Genomic DNA, 22,098 nt, shown 5'->3' with positions numbered 1-22,098 from the left:
AATGATTGAAAGCGTTTTTATTCATAGAAACATGATTGCAGTAGCATTTTATAGGGAAAATAACAAAAAACGTAAAACAGGCAAAATATGGTTTTTCACCTAAAAATATGTTTTTTCAAGCTGAATAATATGTTTTTTTAATGTGACAGGTTGGCAGCTCTGCAGGTGGTCAGTAAAGCAGGTTTGACTGTACTTCCTTTTCCAGAAGAAAAAAAATATATCATTCATATAAAATGCTATTTCTTCCTTTGACAGGCGATTGTTATCCTGGTCACTATTGCCTCGGTGGGGCTATACGAGGTAACCCTTTCGACAACGTAACCGGTCAGGTCTGTCCGGAGCGCTATTACTGTCCGGAAGGATCCTCTACTCCTATAGTTTGTGAGGAAGGGACGTACGCCAACACGACCGGTCTGGCGGTGTGCATCAACTGCCCTGCAGGAATGTACTGCGTGCCGGACAACGACCCTGTCCCGTGCCCTCAAGGTAACACTGTCATTACATGTACATCAATGTATCATGTTATCTTTTACGAACATAATATATAATGTACAGTGTATACTAACATTTTCGTTTATAAAGTGCCTTTTCATAGGAAACAAAGTGCATTAAAAGAAAATACTTACAAAGGAAAAGAATATCATACAAAGCTTGCATTGATGACAAACAGACGAATATGAATTTTGTTATAGAAAAGATATTTTTTCTTTTCTCCGTCTTTTACTCTCTGCTCTCATCTTTTCTTTGTTGTTTCCCTCACCTGAGCTTACACATCTTCTCTTAGTCGCCTTCCACTGAACAGTGTAACCTGTATATAAAGACTGCTCAAGAGAAACCTTTAGCATAGGCTTGAATGAAGAACAAAATATGCAATGGAAACCAAAAAAGTGGTATTTATAGACAGGTGGTCACTAAAGCAGGTTTGAATGACGTGTCTTTGTGCCCTTCAGTTTTCTCTTCTTCTTGCATTTGTTTCAACCTTATTTCTGTAATCTTGCAGTTCAATATCTGTACATGTGCAGGTATGGATGGATGGATGTAATTTACATGAACATTTACATGTTTATGTTATTCATAAATATAGGTTTGTGTTTGTAATGCATGCATGCTAATTATATGTTATTCATATTTCATTTGTTTCAAGCCAGTGGAGGCCAATTATTCTAGAATATTTCTTAACAATACAATATATGTGATTCCCTGGCCTGTTTCACAAAACTTGTTATCAATATAAAAAAATCAGAATACTTGTTATAAGCTACTGAAATCCTGCCATTTGATTTGCTGAGAGCAAATTTGTCATAGAGTTTTAGTATTTGTTATTGATAACAAGTTACATGCAACAGGGCCCTGACTCTTTTCTAAAACGGCCATGTGAATCCAATTAAAACGACTGCCGGAGAATTTATCATGTCTCCCTCGCAAAACACTCATTTGTCCTTTAACCCTTCCTTATTTGTTATTAATCAGGTTATTACTGTTTGGGTGAAGACGATTCTGGGAACGATCCAAGAGCCTGCCTGAAGGGCTACTTCGGCAACCGAGAGGGACTGATAGCGGAATCAGAATGCACGGAATGCTTGGCAGGTAAGTGTCGTAGTCGAGTGGTTTAAGCACTTGGCTTGAAATTCAAAGGTCGTGGTTCAATTCCCGATATGTCGCTAATGTCCTTTGGCAAGGCATTAATCTACATTTGCCACACTTTACCCAGGTGAGGTAAATGGGTAGGAATTAATTCCTTGAAATGCTAGAGCGCTGTAATGGCAGCTAGGCTAAAGCTGGGGTAATAATCAATGAGTCTCAGAATGGAATTTCTAGATAGACCGCGCTATAGAAATCCCTATAATTATTATTACTAATTGATGAGGAAATGATTATGATGGGACTGGTAGTCATGGCAATGGAGAACATTCTGACAAAAAGAGAAAGGCCGTCATTAGGCAAATTTCCATATATGTACAAGTTTATATTCATTACAAAGCGACAGCTGTATGTTATGAGTGCTTCGAAGAGACAAGAAAAGTGTTTTTCAAAGTGGTCCCTTATTTTCAGCTTACTTTGATGCAGGTTTCAGTGAGATTTTCTTTTGTTTGGTTCAAGACAATATTTCTATGCAGGTAATCACTGAAACAGGTTTGAGTGACTGTATGATGTATCAGCTTTAAACAAATTCTTGTGTAATGAGTTATTTCATTTCAATTTTTAAATTTCAATTCAAGTTTATTGCAAGTATATGTACAGAAATTGCACTTAAGATAAAGGTGGAATCAACTTGCATATATTTTTTCATGTCATCAAAGTCTTTGTCACTACAGCCAATCCATTTGGATGAATGCCCATTTTATTATTTCCACATTTTTCTCTCTAGGGCACTACTGTGAGGTTGATGGTCTAGCCAACGTGACTGGTCCCACCGCTGCTGGCTTCTACTCCAAGCAGCTTGCCTACCAAGCCGGTCCCTTTGATATCACCACCAGTACAGACTACAGTGTATGTCCGGTGGGCTACTACTGCCCTGAGGGAAGCGGCTTCGCTACACCTTGTCCTAAGGGAAGATTTGGGTGAGTTCCATGGCACATCTGGCTTTGGTGATCCAAAATTTGCTACTGCAACTTTTGCTCCTTGCTTTCCTCAGTCAAAACAAGACATATTTGTCTGTTTTCTTCTTAACTTGAACTTGAAACCAAAGCCTTTGTTTAAGCTCATTCAAAACTCAAGTTAAATAAAGGAACTTTGACCTACAGTAGGTCTAAGAGTGCCCTCGTTTATTTTTTAAAACAGGATTTTAATTTAGGGCCAAATCAGTCACATATTGTTCTTCAAATTAGCAACAATAAGGTTTTTGTTATCACTCCAGAATAAAATTCTGAAATTCTGAGAATTAAATGCAATGTTTCTGAAAACAATATACATGAAAAGGTGACAGTTTGCAGAGCAATTTATCAATGAGTATGCGTTGTACAGTGATTGCATCTGTGAATCCTTTCCAATCAAATCAAACCAAATCGAAACGATTCTTTGTTCACAGATCAACCACACAGCTAGAGGCAGAGACAGACTGTACTCTCTGTACAGCTGGTGAATACTGTCCTAACACCACGATGACGGTCACGGCAGGACAGTGTGCACCAGGGTGGTACTGCTACGAAGGATCTACTAAGAGTATGCCTACCGATCCATTGGAAGGAGGTGAATGCCCCACTGGTAAGGAATTATTTCATGCCCAAATCGGTCACCTTTTGTTCTTAATTGGCAACATTGGTATTTTTATTTTATAGTGCTATTTTTATCAAGAAAAGTTGTGAAAGTTTTTTTGTGAGAAAAATATACCAGTATAGCACGTATGTCAACAGATCAGAAAATGCCAATTTGTTTGGAAAAAACAGTGATTTTTAGCCTATCATGATGTTGCCAATTTAATGATTTAAAAAAAAATGCAATATGGTTAAAAAAAAAGAAGAAGATGGACACGATGTATGCAGACAATATGGTTTTACTATTTACTATTAAACAAACCTATGACTGTATGTACAGGTTTTTTTTGTTTTTTTTTTTGTATTGATTTGTTTCTAATGTGTTGTGAAGTACAAGAAGGTGTAGTTGTGTAATTGATTGTCACCTTGATGTGACAATACGTAAACATATGACATTCAGTCCACTCCACACCCATGATTCCCCTCTACTTCCAGGTCACTTCTGCGTCGCTGGATCGGATGCACCAGCACCCTGCATCGCTGGTCGGTACAACAACGAGACGGGCCGCTTCAACTGCCGAAGCTGTCCCATCGGGTTCTACTGTACCCAGAACACGACCGTACCGGAGGAGTGTAACCCTGGGTACTACTGCCCTCTAGAGACGGCGACGTGGGATGAGCATCCATGCGCTGAAGGGACGTTTAATAACCTGACCGGGAGATCGGAGGAGAGTGACTGCATCCTTTGTCTTCCAGGGTAAGCCGATTTTAAAATATGTTCTGCTCACAAATGAATGTTATTATTTTATTTATTTGGTGTATAAAGATTAACCTGCAACTCAAGCTGAGATGGTCACTCTACACAGTTATACCATGTTTTCAAAGTTATTTTATGTTACATAACAGATTGTCAATAACTTACATACTATGATTAAAAAATACAAAATAAATAATAGGATACAAACCTACTGATTATAATTATGGTTAAGGTACATATTGCACATTTTCACGCTGTTATTTCAAAGTTATAGATGAAACATGATACAATATTCCTCTTTGATCTATTTCCTGCACTAAATAAATTCCTATCTTTAATTCTGATTAAATACTTTAAATACATGTCCTTGTACTTGAAGTGTATCCCAAACATAACCCTTCACTTAATCCAAACCCCAATGGACACCCTAACCTAAAGCTTTAGATCTTTGATGAAAGAAGCCCAGAGCAATGGTCGCTTGGGGAATGTATGTATTTATAATCATTATTATGCCTCTGTCACCAAAGGTAGTACTGGAGGCATTATGTTTTCGGGTTGTTATTATGTTTTATATCTTTTCTCTTGTTTTAGCACGTACTGTGAGATCCCTGGCCTCTCTGCCCCCACTGCCGAATGCGACGAGGGGTGGTACTGTATCAACGGCTCCCAGTTCTCCCAACCGACCGACGTCTCCCAGGGAGGGCGCTGCCCGGTCGGTCACTACTGCCCTCAGGGTTCCGTCTACCCGACCTCCTGTCTCCCCGGCATGTACTGTGACGTGGTGGAGCTACCCTACCCAGCTGGGAACTGCAGCGCGGGGCATTACTGTACAGGAGGCGCAGAGACGGCAAGCCCAGAGGCAGTTTCCTCAGGTAAAGATGAAAGATCAAACTCTCTTGTGTTTATGAAAAGTGTGAAATAAATGTGAAACGGGAAAGTACACCAATTTTTGCAAGTCAGTATTTCAAAGTCTTGATATTATTTCTCGTTCACATGTTAATGTGAAGGGAACTGTTTCAAGATAGTGGGAAGAATATTGTATACTGTATATCAAGGCTATCATATTCTATACTGATATATAATTGTTAACTTGTTTAGGAGTAGATACTTATTTGTCACTTTAAAAGTGTGAATCCTCAAAAAGTGCAAGTTCATTTTGAAGCCTTTGTGTCTGTTTCTTGTACATGTATTGTGGAACGAATTACATTTTTTAATTTACTGTTTCTCTCTTGTCCTCTATTGTTCAGGTGATATTTGTCCGAGTGGTCATTATTGTCCCGAGGGAAGCTCAGAAGCGCAGGAATGTCCACCAGGAGCGTTCCTCAATACGACACAAAATGAAGGTAAGACCAGGCTCCTTAAGATCTGACATATGAATAATTTTGTTCAAAACATGATTCCTCTTCTTAGTCTCTTCTGTTAAACAGTTCTCATTTCTAATATGACTGGCTTAAATTATGTAAAACTTGTTGAACTGTGCAAAAAAAAAAATCAAAAAATTATTGCAAAAATTATAATTGTTTTGCAACCACTTAAAATTTCATTTAGGTATAATAACCAACTCGTCATGAAGAAGTTTGTTTATGACATTTGCCAACCCTTAACTCCTGACAAATACAAAATGTATATATATTTTAAAAGGAGAAACTTAGGCATTAATGAAACCTATAAGAATAAGTTCATCAATGAATGCTGACACAATGATTTGCTCCTTCTGTTTACCAGCCCTGTCAGACTGCCTGGACTGCCCTGCTGGCATGTACTGCTCTGGCTATGCAAACAGCCACCCAACGGCCGAGTGTGAGGCAGGCTACTTCTGCCCATCCGGTCAGAACATCTCCACGCCTTACGAGTACCGCTGCCCCCAGGGCCACTACTGTCCTGTCGGTAGCCCGGAGGCGATCCGTTGCGCCTCTGGAACGTACCAGGACGAGGAGGTGCAGGATGGGTGCAAGACATGCCCTGATGGCTTCTACTGTGATAACCGTCTGGAACCGGTGGTCCTCTACCAGAATTCTACTTGCCCTGAAGGTAGGTGGTGATGGTTATTTAGTAGGGCTGTGCACAACAGTGTAATGAGGTACCCGAGTACACTCCCAGGCTCACAGGCGAATACTCGAATATTCGGACGCCATGTTTTTTTATAATTTTTTGAATTTTTTTGATTTTTTTTGATTTTTTTTGATTTTTTTGATTTTTTTTGAATTTTTGGATTTTTGGATTTTTTTCCTTTTTTTTTCTTTTTTTGCCACTACCATACCACTCGGCAGTTTCTCAGGTCCCTCGCTGAAAACGCATGCAACTTTACTTTGAGTTGCAGTTGAAGGCGCCGATTTAATAAGAATAATAACAGTAAACAATGCTGTTTTAAAAACCAAAGATGGCAGAATAATCCATTTTCCTCCAAGTCCAAACAGAAATCTGGACATTTGGTCCCAGTTTCTGAAAGGTGAGTTTGACAGTGCTTGAGTTGGGAAACATTTTTACCGACGGTACCATGCCAGCGGACGCCGCTCTCCCTGGCACGGGTAAGCGTGGGCCTGGACATTTTTTTTTTTTGCGGCCGAATATTCGGGTACAAGAAATCGTACCTGAGTAGTTGTCAACCGTGCGGGTACTCGAGCATTCGACTACCCGTCGCAGCCTTATTATTTAGGGATGCAAGTTTTCCCCCCTTTTGGCTGAGGTTCAGACTCTTACACCTACAGTGTATCTATCTTTTGAAGAGTCTATTGATCAATGTTCAGTAATACACTGATGAAATAAATATGAGAAAGCTGTTTGAGTTATATGAATTTATAAAGGGTTTGGAACATTTTTAGGGTGATGGTTATTTAGGGATGCAAGTTTTCCCCCTTTTGGTCGAGTTCAGACTCTGACTCCTACCTGCTTCAGACTTTCTGATGAGCTATGGTGTGCTAAAAATCAACATGCATGGTACTCGGATTAGGCTAATCGAATAAAACAAAGTTGTTTTTATCTCTAGGCTGTATTGAAGGATGTACATGTTCTTGTTTAAATTGTCCATGTATTTTGTCCACCTTCCATTTTCATTCTTTCTTTGTAAGATGCTATCATAGCAATGTTGAGTTGTACACTGATGAAATAAATATGAGATAACGGTTTAAGTGGCATGAATGTTTGTACTCTTTTATTTCAAGGGTTATTAAGGGTTATGGTACATTTCTATGTTACTATTTTCTACACTACAAGTTAGTCTGGGTTTAATTCAGGACTTAAGTTCCATCCTGTATGCATTTATGGATACCAGCCTTTCATTTTGATTAAATGTTACTGTACTTTCCATACTGTCTCCTCCTCTATTTAGGATCGTACTGCCCGGCTGGTACGCGCTATCACAATGAGTTCAAGTGCCCTCTGGGTACCTTCAGCAACGTGACTGGTCTAAACATGAGTTCTCAGTGTAGTCCTTGTATGGGAGGGTTCTATTGTGGAGAGTTGGGTCTGACTGAAGCAACAACACCTTGTGCTGCGGGGTAAGTACAACAAACTTTACAGAGTCTGATCGATTTCCTGAAAAAACATTTTTGTGGGAAAGGTTCCCTTTACCCCGTACTTTGACTGGTCTTAACATGAGTTCTCAGTGCAGTCCATGTACGGGAGGGTTCTATCGTGGAGAGTTGGGTCTGATTGAAGCAATGACACCTTGTGCTGCAGGGTAAATACTGTATACTTTTTGCGTCTCCAATGAAGTTGTCATTTTCATAGTTGCTGTAATCAGTAAGTTTTGAGTCATGATTTAAATTGATCTAGAATGCTAACCTCACAAGCTGCCAGACTAGTCTTTTCCAAGGAAGTTAGGTGACTCCAAGGCCACTGAAGAATTGAGAATCTATAGCTCTGAAACAAAACTACAGTGACACCTGTATATAAAGACCACTCAAGGTTGACAAGAAAAGTTGTCTTTATGGCAGGTGGTCTTTATGTACTGATTCCTTTAGTACAGTTAAGAAAAGATTGTTGAGGGAAACAAAAAATACAGTCTGGTGGCTAAAGCACAGCTTCACTGTATAAAGGTTCAAAACAACATTTTGAATAATCCCTTCATTTCCCTTTGCAGCTACTTCTGTCGACAGTACGCAGAGATCAGTACGCCCAACCAGACCACCTACGCCAACGTGTGTCCCGCTGGTTCCTTCTGTCCCGAGGGAACCACTGAACCTGACCCCTGCCCTCCTGGCACCTACTCCGATATGCTGCAGATGGAGAGTGAAGATCAGTGTCAGAACTGCACCAAGGGTAAGAGTCCATCTTAGAATCCATCTTAGTTTAAACCTGTATAAAAGGTTCACTTAAGAGAGACATGATAAAGAAATGTCTTTATAGGCAGTGGTTTTTAAACTGTTCAAAGGGAACCAAAGAACCTAAAATGTGCCCCTGACACCTACTCCGATATGCTTCAGATGGAGAGCGAAGATCAGTGCCAGAACTGCACCAAGGGTAAGAGTCCATTGTAGTTTAAACCTGTTTATACTGTGTATACATTTAAGAGAGATATGGAAAAGTCTTTATAGGAAATAATTTCAGTTTCAGTTTGTTTATTCACGTCATTTTCCTAAAAAACACAGCAAAAGCAAGTAAACATACAAGTATATAGATATACATGTACTAAGGAAGAGAATAGTCAGTTAATACAATAGCTTCAAATGAAATAGGAGAACTAAGGAAAAGCCCATGGTGGCCTTGTTTAAAAAAGTTCCCCTGAATATTATAATTTATATTACTGAGAATAAATTAGTTAAAGATATCACAAAAATTGACCTCCTGGTAACAAAACCACTGCTCTACCACTGAGCCATTGCAACTCCTCCTTGGCAGAGGATATTATGAAAATAATGAATCACACATCCGATACTGTAAGTGATAATCCCATGTATGCTTATCCTTGTTACCCTGCAGGTTGGCATTGTCCGGTTAATGGTCTGACCGAGCCGTTCGGTGAATGCTACGAGAGTTACTACTGTCCTTCAGGATCATCTAGTCCAGACCAGGTGGCATGTCCAGCCGGCTATTACTGCATGAATGGAACCTTTGACCCCACACCATGTCCTAAAGGTAAGCTTTATATAAACTCTTTCAAGACAAGATTTTTTTTAGGGCAAGATTGATCACACATTGTTCTTTGAATTGGCAACAATAATGTTTTTGCTTTTATGACTACAGTGATAGAATGAAATGCAACGTCTCTGAAAACAATATACACCTTGTCCTAAAGGTATGGTTGTAACCCTTTCAGGGCAGGATTTTATTTTAGGGTTAGATTGATCACATATTGTTCTTCAAATTGGCAACAATAATGTTTTTGCTTTTATCATTACAGTGATAGAATGAAATGCAATGTCTTTGAGAACTATAAACAACAAGTTTTAATAATGCTCAGTTTGATAAAAAAACAAACAATGATTTCTAATCTCTCAACATGTTGCCAATTTAAGGATTTATGTCATCTTTTCTACTTGTTTATCTGGTATATTTAAAAGGGCAATCGAACCTTTGGAATAGTTCATTTGCATGAAAGCAGCAAAAGAAGATAAACAGAATGGCAACATTTTGAAATACATTGCACCAATAATAATTTAGTGATGAATGTTTGAAATATAAGATCAATTAGTCTATCTTTTAGTGGTTTTTTTATAGCCGGTGTGAATATGTTTCTGTGTTTTGTTTGTGTTTCAGGTCGGTACTCCAATGATACAATGAAGGCCTCGGCTACAGACTGTTATCTGTGTTCAGGAGGGTTCTACTGCGAGACGGAGGGACTCACCGAGCCAACAGGAGAGTGTGGAGAAGGTTAGTGTCTTTGAGGCAAAGTCCAACCAAAACTTGGACATTTCTTGTGATTAATAACCATTAAGCCTCGTTCAGTTATGATTTGTAGAGGTGTTGTGGTCTAGTGGATAAGTCACCAGACTGTAGATCACAAGGTACGGTGTTCAAATCCAAGCCCAGCACTAATGCCCTTTGCCAAAACATTAATCTTCATTTGACACTGTCCTCCCAGGTGTTTAATGGGTACCAGCAGTACAGAATTCCTTGATTCTGTGAGCACCGATATGGTAGCCTAGTGGTGCCAGGGTAATATTGGAGCGCCTTGAGCACCTTACGTGGTGGATATGTACACAATGTAAATGTCCAATATTGTAAAATTCCTATTATCATTATTATGATAGGCAGTACAGTCAAACCTGTCTACAGCAACGTCCCAAAGGAAACCCAAAAAGGGTCACTATAGACAGGTGGTCTTTGTAGACAGGTTCCTTTAGTACATGTTTCAATGAGAAACCATTTTCAAGGGAAACAAAAAATGTGGTCTTTGTAGATAGGTTGTCACTAAAGCAGGTTTGACTGTGTAAGATTGCAGTCGTCTGCTTTGAACAATTTTTCACATGGGGTCATATCTGTGATCATTGCAGGTTATTTCTGTCCACCTGGAACCATCCATCGAGAGCCCAACACCACCTACTGTCCGATCGGTCACTACTGTCCTGAGGGAGTGTCCGGCCCGATACCCTGCGCCAACAATACCTATGTGAACTACACCCATGCTGCGTCCTGCAACCCGTGTCCTGCTGGATACCACTGCCAGGATGTAGGTGTCCAAGAGATCTGCCCTCTAGGATACTACTGCCCCGAAGGAACAGGTAAATATATAGTCTCTTGAGTAAAATATAGGGTGTAGATCTTTTAAACTTGTAAATCTTGTGGTGCTGGCTTTCATTACCTATGTGAACTACACCCACGTGGCGTCCTGCTGGGTACCACTGCCAGGATGTAGGTGTCCAAGAGATCTGCTCTCTAGGATACTACTGCCCCGAAGGAACAGGTAAATCTATAGTCTCTGGAGAAAATATAGGATGTATATCTTTTAACCTTGTAGCTCTTGTGCTGCTGGCAACTTCTCCCCGTAAGGTCTCCAACTTCAGACGATTTCAAGACATATTTTCAATTGGTTCCATTTTAAGTTTCAGTAGTCAACAGGTGAACCAACAGAGGAATGAGATATAGTCACTTGGAACACATTATACCCTGTAATTACTGTTCTTTTAGCTTTTACTGGCTGTAGGGATCTAGGAAATTTGTCCTGCAGGGAACTACTGTCCAGAAGGCACAGGTAAAGTATGCAACTTGAGAGAATCTTTTTTTCTTTCAAGACATATGTTTGATGGTTCCATTTCAAGTTATAGTAGTCAACTTGGAATTAGACCTGGTCACTTGGAAGAGACCCTGTAATTGCTCTTACTGTTAAACTTTTCTCTGTTTCACTTTGTAGGTTATGACATCATGTCTTGCCCGCGTGGTACGTACAGTGATCAGGAAGGTCTCTATGAAGTCGCCCAGTGCTTGCCCTGTTCCGCCGGATACTACTGTGACCAGGAGCACCTTGATGCCCCCACCGCAGAGTGCGACCCAGGATACTTCTGCGTGTATGGCGTGGACCGTCTCCAGCCGGACGGGAACAACGACACGTGCCCCGCATCAAGCAACGCATCATGCATGTACTACGACGCCCATCAGACCGGATACGGGGGCGTGTGTCCTGTCGGACACTATTGCCCTCAAGGAACCACCTTGCCGATACCGTGTCTGAACGGGTCGTATGCGGCTAGCCAGGGACTTGCAGAGTGCGTCACTTGTGAAGCAGGTATTAATCCTTTTCATTTCATTTTGAGTTTGAAAAAAAAACCTTCTTATTACTAGTCTTGTTCACTTGCTTCTGAGTTTGACACAAGCTATCCGATATGGAGCATCAGGTGAATTGATCACTTGATAAATCTTCCAAGTAAAACTTCTTTTCTTCTGATTCAGTGTGTTCAGGCTATCAAGTTCTTGTCTTCTGTTTGGAGCCAGAAGGGGATCCACTCCTATCATTCTACACAGAGTTAATGCCCTTCTGGTTCCAAACAGACTATGTCAGGTTTTGAACTATACCATTTTAACTCTTTCCTTTAAATCATGTACATGTATCAACAATGCAACTTTATCTTCTGCTTACTTGATCCTGTTGCCTTTTGCCGCAATATAGTAATTCCTACATGAACATAATTTGTCAAGAAAACAGTTTAAAACGATTTATGTTGTGTTTATCTTTCCAAGGCTATTACTGTCCTGAGGGATCGTCCAGCTACGAGGTCAACCCATGTCCATCCGGTCACTACTGCCCACCGGGCACTCACTATGGAGAGCAGTATCAATGCCTGGCAGGAACGTTCAACAATCAAACCATAAGCAAGAATGAATCTGCTTGTATACCATGTACAGGTAAGCTATACACACATACACTCAAACCTTTAAACCTCTGTATAAAGACCACCTCTCTATAGTGGTCAATTGTCATGTACTATGGAGAGCAGTATCAATTCCTGGCTGGTACATTCAATAATCAAACCATGAGTAAGAATGAATCTGCTTGTATACCATGTACAGGTAAGCTATACACATACAGTCCTCTAAATCTTTGTATAAAGACCACCTGTTTATATTGGTCAGTGCTTTATATACATTGTCACCTATAAGGAAGATAAGATTTGTAGAACTTTTCTCTAAAGGTTACCTTTCCATGAAGACCAAATTCCTCCTGATAAAGAGTCAATCATAGACTTCTGTACCAAAGAAAAGTACCTTAATCCTAAAAATATGAGATTATTTTGATGTTCTCTCAGCCAGAAAAGGTTGATTTTTAAAGCCACTGTGTTTTTCAAACTTCTGCTTGAAATTACTTTATTACCAGCGTACACATACTTAACTGATCTCTGAAAGTGATAAACTTTTGTTTATAAGTGGCCCAAACATTGTGGAGCGGTGTGTGCAGAGCTTTGTAACCGCAAGGAAATGGGGCTATATCAAATGTCTTTTGGATTGGAAAATTGTATAAAATTTGGTATTGAAAGATGCGTAGGAGACAAGACAGTGTCACTATAAAGTCATGAAAGCTTGCAAAGAAACAAATCATCCTCAGCAATCTAAACTACGTTGTACCACTCTTTTTTTTGCCCTTCCAGCTGGCTACTACTGCCCCAGCCCTGCCATGACATGGCCCATGGGTGAATGTGAAGGGGGCTACTACTGCCCAGGGGGAGACGACGACCCCACGCCGTCCACCTACTGCACCATGGGGTACTACTGCCCCCAGGGGTCGGTCTTACCCCTCCCCTGCCCCGGTGGCGAGTACTGCGCTGAGGACATGATGAGTAACACCTCGGGTCTCTGCGCCGCCGGATACTACTGCTACTCTAAAGCAATCACACCGAGGCCTAACGATGGGAATGTGACAGGTAAATAGAAGCGATTTATAAAGGGGCACCTGTTTAGGAAATATATTGGTGTTGAAACCAAAGAAAACGAAGACGTCTTATTTCTGTGATGCCGTGTACTACTGCTAATCTGAAGCTATTAAAGTGCTTACTTATGGAATTTTACATGTAAATACATGTAGAAATGATTAAAAGAGTGGAACATTTTTAATTACTGGAAATATCGGGCCGTAGAGACCAAAGAAAATAACCGTATTGGGTCTCTGCTATGCTCGGTTCTACTGCTTTTCTAAGGTCAAAGCCAAATCAGTCAGAGATTTATGCATGCAAAGGTTTCCTAGTTATATCATATAAATATGTTTGTTTTGCACCAGCAAAACAAGCATAGTGATATGGAAGCTTGTTTATAAACATATTCACCGACAAGCAAAATGCATTTGAGGTCAGATTTAACACAGTGTGTATGAAGAAATACGGATGAGAGTGTATGAGGCTTAAGAACTGATTTATATATGTCATCACAATAACAGGAGTGATTCATTCAAAAGCAAATGATTTTCTAAACCTTCCGTTATCCATCCTCTCCTTACCCTAGGTGATGAGTGCCCTATGGGTGCATACTGTCCCATGGGCAGTGACTCCCCAATCCTCTGCGATGCCGGCACATTCCTTAACAGCACCCTCAATGACATGGAATCTGACTGCTTAGACTGTATACCCGGATCATACTGCGCGGGCAGTGGTAACGTGGTACCGACAGACGAGTGCTGGCCAGGGTACTACTGCCCAGCTGGACAGCGAGAGGCTACACCGGCCGAGTATAACTGCACGCTAGGTGGGTATAAGCAAATAATTATTGTTACAGTCAAACCTGTCTATAGCAACCGCCCCAGGGAAACACAAAAAGTGGTCTTTGTAGACAAGTTCTTTTAGTACATTTTTTTGATGAGAAACCATTTTCAAGGGAAACAAAAAATGTGGTCTTTGTAGACAGGTGGTCACTAAAGCAGGTTTGACTGGCTTATTATTATTATTATTCTTATTAGGAAATGATAGTGGCTGTTCCACTGATTCACCAAAAAGGCGCCATGAATGAATTTCTAAGGTCTAAATGAAGCAGTCAAATAGCGTGAAATGTATGTTGTTGTTAACATGGGGTTTATGCAAGTGCTTTTGTTAAACTAGGGGTACAAAAACTACATATTATGGGGCCGAAGTACTGAATTGTAAGTCTCTTCCTGCAGACGACAATAAATATTGTAATAGTGCTCATTTATTTCATTTTATCAAAGAGAAACATAGGCATTTTGTTGGCTGAATATTATTGAGTTGTTCAATTAACAAGCCGAGCCATCCTTGTAGACGATTATGCTATTACGAAACAATCAGTCAAAGGATTACATTACATGTATTTTTGATTTTGATCATCTGACTTTTTAAAAACAAGTCGTGTCATTTATTAGAAGCAATGCACTTGAAATATTTTGCAAGATTTGTCATTCCTTATTTCAAAATTATGAGCATAAAAACAACTTTGTGTTCCTCCTGACAGGTCATTATTGCCAACGAGGGAGCCCTTCACCCATCCGCTGCATTTCTGGTGAATACCAGGACGAGGTCGGCCAATCATCATGCAAGGATTGCCCTGCTGGTTTCTTCTGCGACAGCACCATGGAACCTGTCGTGCTCTACAATGACTCTTACTGTCCGCAAGGTAAAGCATGGGGGAGGGTGCCCTTTCTTGATATGAGCATTTATTAATCCTTATATTCTGAGTGCCTTGGTAAATTTAAAGGGGAAGTCCACCCTGATATTAAGTTGGTTTGATTAGAAGTGGAAAATGAGACAGGGATGCCAGTTTTCAGGCAATAGCATGAATTCAGGCTCTGGCGAGCTATTTTCAGACCATAGTTAAGGCTTTTTTTCCCTTTCTTTCTAGGTAATTTTCAGGCCCTCTAATCAATTTTAACTGGTATCCCTAATGAGAGGAACATGTCAGTCATAGTTTGAGCAAATTCCAATTAAAGTTAAGAATGATATGAATTTTTGAAGTTATTATCATTCAAACACAAATTGGCAACTCTGACGTTTCTCTCACATTTACTCTGTACTAAAAAAATAGAAAGTTCTTATTTTCCTGAAGAAAAGTTTCATTCATACATGGAATAATTCTTATATTATGATGATTGTAATACCTAGTTATGAGTTAAAGTTCTTTGGAAGTAGAATAATAATTAATTGGTAGTGGTCTTGCACCCTTGACTGTCTACACTATTTTCCCCCACTCTACTTTAGGTTTCTACTGCCCTCTGAACACGGAGTATGCTACACAGTATCCCTGCCTTCGAGGAACCTTCAACAACCTGACTCACAAGACAGAGATAGATGATTGCCAGCCATGCTCTGGAGGCTACTACTGTGATCAAGAAGGGCTCGAGGAACCGGTCGCTCCTTGTACAGCAGGTATGTTACGAGGGAGGGAGATAGTGATAGTGTGGAAGGCCGATAAGGATGTTTGTTGATGGGTAAGCTGGTGGTGGGTTGGTGGGCAGGGGTGATGAACACTAACAGGAGTGTTAGTTGGTGAGGGAAAGACAGATCTGTTGGATAGATGATTGCCAGGCATGCTCCAGAGGCTACTACTGTTCTAGGGAAAGTGAATGGCTTATATTTTTATGGGAGGATTTCTATGCTGCCTCCATGTTACAGAAAGGTTCTTGTCCTAGTTTTGAACTACAAGTAGAGACATTGATAAAAGATGTATGTTATGCATATGATATATATATATATATATATACATGTACATGTTGCTGTGTTTATTACACTTGAAGGAATGATAGAAAGACAGTAAGCGAGGAATAAAAAAGAAAAAGAATATGGATAATGCTGTAGATCGTCCAACATTGTGTTGAGTCTCATGAAGAGTTATAAATGTACATTTGATTAGCATGGTGGAATTGTATTACAAAAGAAGCCAATGTTAATACTTACTGTTAATATTATCGTTATCACCAAATTTCAGGATTTTACTGTGAGACAGGATCTAACTCCTCCACACCGACCTTCGATGATGACAACAACGAATGTCCAGTCGGTCACTACTGTGTCCAAGGCTCAGCCCAGCCTCAGGCTTGTCCTTCAGGCACCTACAATCCATCGGTCAGACGTGAGGCGGTCAGCGAATGTCTGAACTGCACTGGTGGACGCTACTGTCCGGACTACGGAATGAACGCCACTGGACCTTGGTGTGGTGCTGGTGAGTTAAAGAGCCAGTTTATTCCTTGTCCAGAAAAGGTACATGTACTGTGAACTACCACCCCTTGAAACTATCGCTTCTACAACAATTACTGCCCAAAGAACTTTGTTTTATCCTCAGGTAAATCAAGTTTAGTGTTTAATATATTTAAATGAAGAAAGAAAAAAATGTGGTCTATATAGATTGTGTTCTTTCTATAAAGCTGGTCACTAAAGCAGACTTGATCTTTTTTTTTGTGGTTTATATTGTGAGTCTGGAGTAAATGTGGCTAAGTTTGATCAGCTCTCTGCTGGAAGTTTATACTTTTAAATGCCCTCTTTTTTACAGGTTATGTGGTACAAGGCCCTGTTTCATAAAAAATTGTTATCAATAACAAGATACATGTACAATAATTGTTCGAAGCTACTAAAATCCTAGCAGTTGACTGGCTGTGAGCAGGTTTGTAATAGATCTGTAGCAGTTGTTATTGATAACCAGTCTTATGGAATAGGACCCAGGTTTCCACAATAAGAACTGCTCTTGGGAAGCCAAATCAGAAGTCCTAACATAAAAATGGGCTTTAGAGGCAGGTGGGCTTTTGATTCAGGTGGCCACCAAATAATGTTTTACCTGACTTCTTTAGGTTTCTACTGTGAGTCTGGCGCGGATGTGGCTACCTTTATGCAGTGCCCACCTGGAAGCTACTGCCCTGAGGGCTCTACTCTGCCTAGTCTTTGTGATCCAGGCTCTTGGTCAGATCAGCCAGGTCTCACTGCACAGGATGAATGCTTCAACTGCACAGGTAAGTCATATTTCCAATGTTTAACTCTGTTTACTGGAGACTAGTTTATTGAAAACTACACCTACAGGTGTGTGTATATATGATGTTAATGTTACTTTCTGCTTAAATAGCATTTCGGCATGACTGTAAAAGAGAATGGAATAAGATTAGTCCTGGCCATGAAGATAAGCCAGGAGAATAGTCCCTGAGCCACAATATTTCTTGGAGAAATAAACTCTCTTGGAAATGGAGAAGCGTTTTATGTAGCTTTTCCGTTCTCCTCCCAGTTAGTTCATGGTTGCCCTTTTGGTCTGTTACCTTTTAAATTTCCTTTCAACATATCTTTCAAGAGACTCTAAATGTCTTTTAATGTGGTCAAAGTATTTTGCCTCTCTTTCTTTAACCATTCCTATTAGGATGTTTTGGTTAGAGGTAAAGGCCGGTAGTGGTAAAATTGCGGTTCAAGGGTTTTGGGTGCAAAATATCCATTCAATATTGTTTAAATATTGCCTTCAGAGGTTTAGATGGCAATACTTCAACCTAAATTTGCAAAAAGGCAGAAATATATGCCTAAATGTTCAATGTTGAAGGTGCATTCGCGATATCTATCCAACATGATAATTTACCAAATATATCAACATCAAAATATCTATTAAACCTCTTTCTCTAATCCTTTCCTATCGCACAGCTGGTTTCTTCTGTCCCTCCAGCGGACAGACGGCAGCCACGGACGAATGTTGGGGCGGGTGGTACTGCCCCATCGGTCAGAGTCAGCCCAACCCTGCGGACTACCTGTGCCCCATTGGAGTCCACTGCCCCAACGGCAGTGATACCTACCTCTCGTGCCCCAGCGGGTCCTATGCCAACTATTCAGGAGCATCGGAATGCCATGTTTGCCCTGAGGGGTACTACTGCACCCCTGTTGGTCCTGCCAACGCCTCCCTGAATGCCCAGTCATGCCCTCCAGGTTACTACTGTCCTGAAGGTAAGGGGCAAATATGTGAATGATATCTTGGTTTATGGTCTAAACTTAACTAGGCAAATTGTTCTATTCATTTCAAGTAAAAATAAAGTACATATTAACAAATAGATACTGTACATACAATACATCACGATAACAAAAAAGGAAATTATTTGTATTTTAAATAAAGGTCTTAGACTTGGAAAGAATAATTTAAAAAAAAAGGAATATGGAAGAACTTCAAGAAAAGCCCTATGGCCTTTCAAATACCATTCAATTAGTTTAATATGCATGATTTTGTATAAATGCTTTAAATCCAGAAATGTCTGTAATGTGAAAGGTGGGAGAAGACTTCACAACTGCTGTGGCTCATAACATTAGGAACCAGAGCAAAATAACAATGAGTTCCTATAGGAAATCTAGTTATTCAGATGGTCATATCTCAGCTAATACTTAACATATTCAATTGGTTTTTGACATTTGGAGATTATTTTTTATGCTCTTTCAGAAAATGAAGAAAAACAATTGAGAAATTAAAAAAAAAAAGATTTTTGATGACGTCACACTTCACCACTCTATATCTCTTTGATTGTGTTTAGGTACCGGTCTGGACTGGCAGCCATGCCCTGCTGGTACCTACAGTGCAGCTGAGGGTCTGACAAGACAGGGAGAATGTCTGCCCTGTGATGGGGGTCAATACTGCATGGGATCTCATCTCACAGAACCTACAGGAAACTGCTCTGCAGGTAAGTGAAGAATAGCTAAGAACCATCTTCATGTCAGCGGCTTTAGTTTAAAGCCCCTCTAAAGTGTGGGGAGCCCCAAATTCCTTGCAGTAATGTGCTTAAATGACATCCTCCTTCACATTATGATACAATTCAAGTGACACTTTGCCATCAGATGTTGGGGGCTCTCGAAGCTTCAGAGGAGCTTTAACCCTTACTGTACTTGGGGGGGGGGGGGGGGACATTTTTGGAGATCGCGCCGCAACCGCTTGGAATTTTGAATTGTCGTGTCATGACTTTTTTCCCTCAAGTCTTACGCACATTTTGATACGATTTTCGTCGAAATCGGATATATACCTGTAAGGTGTTACATAACAATTAGTATGCGCATGTCATCAAAAAGTGCTATAATTGCATATATTCATGTACAAGCAGAAATGTGAAGATATGAATTGATATCAAATTGCTTTTATATGTTTCTCAGAGTAACTTGATGTATTCCAGAACAAAAGAATACATTAGAAATAAAACAATAGATATAATAAGCAATGAAAAACAATAAAATACATAAGAAAATAAATAGTTGAAAATCGCATCAAATTTGCATAAATTATCATTAGTAATTACATCAAATAACTATTTTGTGTTAGAAAAGAAGTTTCATATGAATAATGAGTTTCAACATTCAAAAAGTGGAGTCTGACAATTTTTGTAATGATTCTAGTTCCCTAAATATAGTTCCAGATTTGATACTCATGAATGCGTAATTTGCGTATTCATAATTTATGCAAATTAACCTATGCATTTTCAAATATCATAAAAAATAATGAAACCTCATGAATTTGAGATGAAGGAAACATTTATTCAATACATTTTCAAGATTCTTTACAAGTCTACGTACAAATATGTAGAGTTTTCTGTAAAATGCTTAAAATTAGCATTTTGCATAGTTAATTAGGCTATAACGACAAAAATTTGCATATTAGGAAAAAACTAATTATACCATCTTGTTCTTTACGTAAATATCTACAAATATGCAAATTTTCGTGTTCATCGGACATTCGACGGCCGAGATCATAGGGGGGGGGGGCCTCCGAGGCCCCCCCCCCCCCCCCCAGTCAGAGGGTGCTCAAAATAGCCCAGTACAGTAAGGGTTAACCTGACTTTGACTAATGTACTATAGCCTAATGATCTCTATGTTACGTTGAAATCTGTACATAAAGATGATAAATGATTCACAGCATTTACATGGCACCATATTTCCATTTAAAAAACAATAAACTTATCATTCAATTTGCTTCTATCTCTCTCCCTCTCTCCCTCTCTCCCTCTCTCTTTCTCTCTCTCTCTCTCTCTCTCTCAGGTTACTACTGTACGTCCAGCATTGATAGACCAGACCCAGGGGCAGACAACGAGACTTTAGTCAACTCAACATGCGCTTGCCCTGAACAGACCTATTACACTGGTAAGTCCTTTCTCTCCAGGGGAGTGTTTCACCAAGATCCTAAGTTGAACTTATCTCTAAGTTGGACTTATCAATTATGGAAACCTGTTAGCATCTATGCAAATATTTTGTAAAACTTATTTTAAAAGGCATTAAATGTTGATTCAAATCATTCATATTTTCTATTATCAGTGAGATTTCATGTTCTTGATGTGGAATTTATAAAAAGTCTAACATACTTGAATTTTCGCTTTTGAATATACATTATTTTAAGGCTACAAATGGCTCTCCATAGTTTTTAAGTCCAACTTAGAGTTAGGTTCGACTTAGGATCTTTTTGGAACACCCCCCCTGGGCGGGTATTCAATTCATTATGTCAGGGAAATGAATATTTTACTCATTGTTTCGGCTTAGATAAAAAACTTGTATTAAGCCTTGGCTAAATATTTTACCCTAAATTTAAGGCAGCTCCCTAGCAGACTTCAGCAAATTATTTAGAGGCCTTGATTGACAGGTATATGTTTTTCTAACACAGTATCAAAACCTTGGCAAAATTCAATGAGTGAGCATTTAATGCAATGCGTTAATTGCACATAATTTTAAATAGCCTAACATGATAATAAAGCTGATTGACCTGTCCATTTCCCTCTTGACCAGGCGAAGGAGGAATCTGTCCCATCGGTCACTACTGTCCTGAGGGGTCATCTCTGCCGATCTCCTGTGAGGCCGGAACCTACAACAGCCTCACACAGCAGGCTGAGTGTATGGTGTGTCCAGAGGGTTACTACTGCATGGCCAATGCTACAGAGTTCTTTAGTACAGATTGTCTGCTAGGTAAGTCAGTCTAGACCTTGAGCAATCCTCAGACAAACCTTGTGATGATAACTAATCATATTATACATTGAGAACAGTAATGTCTCACACAGCAGGCTGGGGGTATGGTGTTATCAGAAGGTCACTACTGCATGGCCAATAAATAAATAAATAAATATCTGAGTTTTATCAATGTCACTGTTTTCATCCGCATGGCTAACCAAAATCAAAAACTTGTTCATGAATTTGGGTCACTGTGTAGACATCTGACAAAAGTTACAAAAACAGAGGAAAACAAAAATTTTGAAGATGTCCACAACATCTGCATTATTCTACTCTCATTATTTTCCTTCAGGTCAATACTGTCCGAACGGAACCACCCATGCCTATGAATTCCGCTGCCCTCCTGGCACCTACCAGCCCCAGTACAATGCAAAGTCTATGGACGAGTGTCTGTCCTGCCCTGGTGGTCGCTACTGCGCCGGGTACGGTAACAGTAACTGGACGGGAGAGTGTGATGAAGGATGGTACTGCACCGAGAGCGCCTACACCCCGAATGGGACTGATAATGGAGGAGAGTGTCAACCAGGATTCTACTGTCCAATGGGTAAGTCTCCTGCATTTTGGATTTCAGGTTCCTTTGTCTTCCTGGATTGCACTTGTACGACTTACTTAAAGCCCCACTGTCCTACTTGTAGCTACTTGCTCCCTCTATATAGAAAACAATGCCTAATTGGTGACCATTGGTCCCCCATGATCCTCTTTATCATATGTTAATTGAGAGATGAGTTGAGAAAGCCACCTGTCATTGACCAAGCTGTGTGGTCTAATCCATCCCGGCCAAACTAATACAACTGGCCTTTAATGGCTCAGGACAAGGTGCCCCCTTATGCTCTTCTGAGTAGTCCGCCTCTAT

General features: G+C 40.0%; 1 protein-coding gene across 1 annotated transcript in view; it reads left to right on the top strand.

Moving 5' to 3' along the window:
• Positions 1-22,098, top strand: part of LOC585963 — a 140,194-nt gene that overhangs the window by 26,788 nt on the left and 91,308 nt on the right. The window contains 26 exon segments of the mRNA XM_030978245.1: positions 256-486; positions 1,471-1,587; positions 2,369-2,561; positions 3,029-3,204; positions 3,690-3,951; positions 4,543-4,823; positions 5,199-5,294; positions 5,677-5,982; positions 7,280-7,448; positions 7,955-8,211; positions 8,872-9,027; positions 9,649-9,762; positions 10,386-10,613; positions 11,243-11,614; positions 12,067-12,231; positions 12,972-13,244; positions 13,819-14,058; positions 14,776-14,937; positions 15,519-15,686; positions 16,246-16,479; positions 17,102-17,260; positions 17,928-18,224; positions 18,800-18,946; positions 20,289-20,390; positions 21,027-21,203; positions 21,538-21,789. Of these exon segments, the coding sequence (XP_030834105.1) occupies positions 256-486; positions 1,471-1,587; positions 2,369-2,561; positions 3,029-3,204; positions 3,690-3,951; positions 4,543-4,823; positions 5,199-5,294; positions 5,677-5,982; positions 7,280-7,448; positions 7,955-8,211; positions 8,872-9,027; positions 9,649-9,762; positions 10,386-10,613; positions 11,243-11,614; positions 12,067-12,231; positions 12,972-13,244; positions 13,819-14,058; positions 14,776-14,937; positions 15,519-15,686; positions 16,246-16,479; positions 17,102-17,260; positions 17,928-18,224; positions 18,800-18,946; positions 20,289-20,390; positions 21,027-21,203; positions 21,538-21,789 (5,334 nt within the window).

Source organism: Strongylocentrotus purpuratus, unplaced genomic scaffold, assembly GCF_000002235.5.
Source record: "Strongylocentrotus purpuratus isolate Spur 01 unplaced genomic scaffold, Spur_5.0 spur5_scaffold_1, whole genome shotgun sequence".
NCBI lineage: Eukaryota > Metazoa > Echinodermata > Echinoidea > Camarodonta > Strongylocentrotidae > Strongylocentrotus > Strongylocentrotus purpuratus.
Note: the sequence above shows the minus strand (reverse complement) of the source record. Positions and strands in the feature narration are given on the sequence as shown.